We start from the raw sequence: 5,403 nt of genomic DNA, 5'->3' as shown, positions 1-5,403 counted from the left end.
TTCTCTGTGGCTTTGGAGCCTGTCCTGGCACTAGCTCTGTAGACCAGGCTGGTCTCGAACTCACAGAGATCCGCCTGCCTCTGCCTCCTGAGTGCTGGGAGGGCAGCATTTTTGTACTGTTTATGATCACCAGTACTTCCCGCTAGTTCAGGAAGGAACATATCTTGAGCAGGCATCATTGCCAACTGTGAGATGCTCAAGTGACCTCCTGGCAAAGCTGAGTTCTTGTTCTAAGCACGTAGCTTGTCCCAGCAAACGTGAGAGCATAGACACAGGGGACACTAGAATTAGGAACTGAGAAACAGTGCGGATTCGTTTCTCCCCCTGCTTACCCCACAGATTTTTACTTGGCATCACCTCTAGTCTACTTTGAGCTTGACTCGGAGTCTCAAGTCTAAATTTTCAGGAAGAAGAAAGTTATTGATCAGGTTGGGCTGTCTGAGGCCCTGGATAGGGTCAAGGCCCTGAAATTCCTATCTGCCTTAGGGGCTCCTGCTGAAGCTTTTGCTGCTGAAGCCAGGACAATCATTGTGTGGAATGAGCAGAGACTGCCACCACAAACAATAAGCTAGTTTCTGCGCCCCTAAGAATATACTGCCCTAAGACTTATCTGCTCTATTATATGAATTTCATTAATCACTAAGATTCTTGGCAGGTTTCATATGATGACTGTACAATGAGAGGGTTGATTACTTTTCTAGGAAGAATTACATATTGAATCTACTTATAGGCATGGCCTTATCTAGACTTAAAAAGTATTGTGTGTGTGTGTGTGCGTGCGCGCGTGCGTGTGGGGTGGGGAGGGTGCCTGCCATGTTCATCCCATATGGGTGATATGGCTCCCCTTCTTCTTATACCTGTCCTGTCTGCCCTGTGTTCAACACAGTATCCAGCAACCTGTAGACCTGTATAAGAAAAAATTCCTTTTTCTTATAACGAGAGTTTCCAGAATGAGCGATGAGCTTTTATGCATCCTGTACCCATTCCTATTAATACGGAACATGCTTTGATATGATGCTAACTTGTGTTGCTGTATTCAAACTGTAAAATGGCTCTCACCTTCTCTGCGTCTTGAATACCAGACTGGCTGCACAGAGAGCCCAATACTTAAAAGAGAAGATGGAAGAAACGCAGTACTACAAGAGAGCATTGGATGCACAGGTAGGTAGACGGTGATCATCACTTTAAAACCATGCACCGCATCAACACAGTTCTGTAAATAAGCACGTAGCGCTGTGAACACGCACACACGATATTCCTTTGGTAGGTTTCGAGGCTTTGTTCGTCCCCGTAAGCCTTGGTGTTGGTATCTTACTAATTGCCCATTATCTGCTGCCCATTCCAGGTGAAGAACAAACCCTCCCAGCTGCCCATGTTTGAGCCCGATTCTGCTGAGCCCATCTTTGGTAAGGATGAGGGCGAGATGAAGGCTGAAAAGCGAAAGCGAGAGCAGAGTTGCATGAAGCACCAGATGGAGGCGGCTGCCAGCCTCAAGAGGAACGCCATTCTGAACCAGCTGGTGGACCAGAGGCGAGACCTGCAGATGCTTCAGAGGACGCAGCGAGAGTAAGGAGAGCCGGGTCTGCCTTCCCTCTCCTTTCCTCACCTCCTTCCTCTCCCCCAACTCTTTCTTTCTTTGTAACAATAGTGGAGAAGAAATGTAGCTAATGTATTGAGTAGTGGAGAAGAAATGTAGCTAATGTATTGAGTATCGGAGAAGAAATGTAGCTAATGTATTGAGGACTTATGCAAGCCATTATTCTAAATTGGTTACATATTCCACTCAGTTTTATACTATAATTCATTCAATGAAGAAAATGTTACTAAATAAAAGATGTGCTCTCTCTTGATCTCCACTTCTCTTTCAAGCCCCAACTCCACATTTTCCCATATATCACAATATAATTTCCTCTCCTTCTCCTCCTGCTTCTTTTCTTCCTCCTCCTCCTTTTCTCCTCTTTCTCCTTCTCGTTCTCCAGTTTTTGAGACAGGGTTTCTCTCTGTAGCCCTGAGTATCCCGGAACATGCTTTGTAGACCAGGCTGGCCTTGAACTCACAGATCTGTCTGCTCCTGCCTCCCGAGTGCTGGGGATTAAGGTGTACACCACTACTCTCACCAACAGCATAACTTTTTAAAAGAATCATAACATCAGCACTACCCATTGGTTGTATTAAATGAGCCAGAGATACGCTGCTCCACTCATAGATGGAGACCCGTTACTAGGTCCTTCCCCAAGTTCGCAGTGTGTTCTGCTTCCATCATGAAGTGATGGCGTAGGCGGAAGGATGGGCAAAGGAATTCTCTCAAGGCCTGGATCTCAAAGTTCAAACATCAGACACTTGATTTCTTAGAACGTCCAGGTGGTCACCTAACTGGTGGAGACAGTTTAAAGGTCGCACTAACGCTCAGTCTCACAACACCTCGTGTTTTCTTCCTAGCCCTCCAGCATCGATTTCCTACTTCCTGCCTCCACCGAGACTGTCATAGGAAACTAGTTGTTTCTTTCTAAATGTTCATCAATTCTTATATCTCTGATGAGCCCAAATTATCATCCAAAAAGGCTTCTGGCCAAGGAATCCACTATTTTTGGAAGGTAGTTGTACTTATAAAAAGTCATATTATTCAATTTATATAAATATTAGAAATGGCCCCAGTGGGACAGTTTATGGGTCTGTTAGGCTCCCTGCTGGGTTGGTCTCTACACATAGAGACCTTCCCTCCAAAGGGGAGAAACCCCCAAAGAACCAGATGCATAGGCTGATTGCTGACAGCTGAGATGCTGGGGAGAAACACAGGGCAGGGAATCCATTTGGGATGGTTCGTCAGATGAGCCAAATTAGCTTCAAAGGGCATTAGTGGCCTTTGAATTTTTTAATTGGAATAGGACTTAAGTCCTGCTAATTTATACCAGGGTGCAGGATGAAAGATCTTAGAGCCATCCATTATCTGACAGCTTGTGGTCACCCTGCTTTTTCCAGCATCCCCGTTTCTGCACATTCTAAAGGCTCCTGAACAGGACCAGAACACTTTCTGTCTAATTTAACATAAAAGAAGTAGGGCTTCCATGGTGGTCCCGGCCCTTCCCTGCATTGCAAATGGAGTCAGGCTGTTCCTTTCTCTCCAGGCACTTGGCAGACAGAGCTGCGGAGCTGGATCGGGTGAACAGGATCAACCAGTGTTTGCAGGAGGACTGGGACAGGAGCCTGTACATGAAGAAGCAGCGGGACCTGGAGGAGAAGGCCTTTGAGCGGTAAGACCTCGTGGGAACCAGGCACTCTCTGCTTGCAAGAAACATCCTTGTCAATCAGCTCTGAGTTTTCTGTCCTTTAACTCAGTAGTTCCCAACCTTTCTAATGCTGCGGCCCTTTAATGCCGTTCCTCACGTGATCATAAAATTCTTTCATTGCTACTTCATAACTGTAATTTTGTTAACTGTTATGAATTGTGATGTAAGTATCTGGTATGAAGGAGATCTGCTGCGCGGCTCCCAGGTTGAGAACCACTGTTAGTCTAACCCTAGGATGGCCGAGGCTTTGAGTACCATCAGTTGATTAACATGGCTCTCTATAGCATTCTCTGGGGAGAAGAAATCTGGTTAGTGGGAAACGCTGCTGCGATTGATTAGCAATGTCTTTTATGAGCAAGGGGCTGGAAAACACTGTGCTGGACGTTAAGTATTCACCGACCCTGCCCTGATCTTTGCTTCTACCCTGGTGGTCCCACTTTGCTGAGGGTTGCAACTCTCTCTGGATAGAGCTTCTTTGAAGCAGGATGAATTCTGCTCTGATCCAAGCTTAATGGACTTTTTTTTTTTTTTTTTTTGAGACAGGGTATTGCTATTTAGTCTAGCTTTACTGGAACTTGCTCTGTAGACCTGACTGGCCTTAAACTCACAGATTCATCTGCCTCTGCCTCCTGTACACCACCATGCTTGACCTTCATGGATGGATAGGAAAGCTTGACCATGGGAAGAATGAGCTACACACAGTGGAGCTGGGCCCCTCTCCATCTGTGTTACTATTTGAGTCCGCTGTTTAGAGTTAGCATGAACTGTGGAAGGGCTGCTAATGCCAGTCATACTTTTTAACTTGTAAACTGTGAATGTAAATGATTGCCCGACCCAGCTAGCACTGGGGTTTTAGGGGTAAAAAAAAATATGGAAAACTATTATACTTTGAAAACAATGGAAATTCTTTAGAAATTTAAGGTGTGATTTTATAAAATGAAAAAAGATTTCCTAAATCGTTAAGATTCCAATGAAACCAAGCCAACCTATACAGTCAGATTATCAGGACCAAACATAGCAAGAAACAGATTATGTGGCTACTGTTTCACTACTGTTTAAGATTTTATTTTTTATTCGTGTGTGTGTGTGTATACATGTGTACCTGAGGAGGCCAGAAGAGAGGGTCAGAGTCCCTCGAGTTGGAGTTCCAGGCAACCATGGCCCCTTTTGGTTCTGAGACCCGAACTCAGGTGCAAGAACAGCAAACACTCTTAACTGATCTCTCCAGTCTTGACTTTAAAACAACAACAACATAAAGATTTATTTATTTTATGTATAAGTTTTTTTTCCCCCTCCATATGTGTCTGCGCACCACTTGCGTGCCTGGTTCCCAAGGAGGCCAGAAGAAGGGTGTAGGATCTCCTGGACCTGGAGTTACAGACAGTTGTGAGCCACCACGTGGGTGCTGGGAATCAAACCTGGGTCCTCTGGAAGAGCAGCCAGTGCTCTTAACCACCGAGCCGTCTCTCCAGCTCCAGCATTATTGTCCTTTAAGCACGGCTCTTCATCTGCCACCCTTTCTTTTAAGAGTTTCTTGAAAGGCACATCTCATCTGATTTTCTATTGGTGGAGCTCATTTGTAAGAAAGAAAGTATGAGGGATAGCATGGTGGTCCGAGCCAAAGGCGAAGTGGGTCTGTTCGATCCAGAGAAGAGGAAGAGGGTGGAAGTTGGTGAGTTCAAACTATTTCTTTCAGTCTTGTGAAAAACCAGTGAGAAGCAGTGAGGCTTACACCAGCAAGATTTTGTCTGGATCCAGAGAGACGGCTTGGCCAACATGACGATAGCGGATAGGGGAGTCACAGGAAATAACTGTGAACTCAAGTTAGCGAGTGGGTGACCCAGGGCAGGCTGTGGTAGGCGGCAGGTGGGAAGAAGGAAGTGTTTGATGTGAAAAACAAAAACAAAACAAAAGATAAGCAAACACAAATGCAAGATTCATGTTTATGCAGTTAGCATATGCCGATGCTGACCCGTTTCTGGATTGCACAGGTAGGTCTTCCCATCTTTTCCAAGATTATTCATTATTCTTTTCCTTCTAAGGTTTTCCTAGCGCGCTCTCTCTCTCTCTCTCCCTCTCCCTCTCTCTCTCTCTCTCTCTCTCTCTCTCTCTCTCT

The 5,403-nt window shown here is 45.4% G+C and overlaps 1 protein-coding gene across 1 annotated transcript in view; it reads left to right on the top strand.

Annotated features, from left to right (window-relative positions):
- Nucleotides 1-5,403, top strand: part of Ccdc81 (coiled-coil domain containing 81) — a 26,232-nt gene that overhangs the window by 19,232 nt on the left and 1,597 nt on the right. The window contains exons 11-13 of the mRNA XM_026784424.1: nucleotides 1,048-1,161; nucleotides 1,346-1,566; nucleotides 3,126-3,251. Coding sequence (XP_026640225.1) covers nucleotides 1,048-1,161; nucleotides 1,346-1,566; nucleotides 3,126-3,251 — 461 coding nt within the window. The remainder of the gene's footprint in view (nucleotides 1-1,047; nucleotides 1,162-1,345; nucleotides 1,567-3,125; nucleotides 3,252-5,403) is intronic.

Source organism: Microtus ochrogaster, chromosome 22 (genome assembly GCF_000317375.1).
Source record: "Microtus ochrogaster isolate Prairie Vole_2 chromosome 22, MicOch1.0, whole genome shotgun sequence".
Lineage (NCBI taxonomy): Eukaryota > Metazoa > Chordata > Mammalia > Rodentia > Cricetidae > Microtus > Microtus ochrogaster.
Note: the sequence above shows the minus strand (reverse complement) of the source record. Positions and strands in the feature narration are given on the sequence as shown.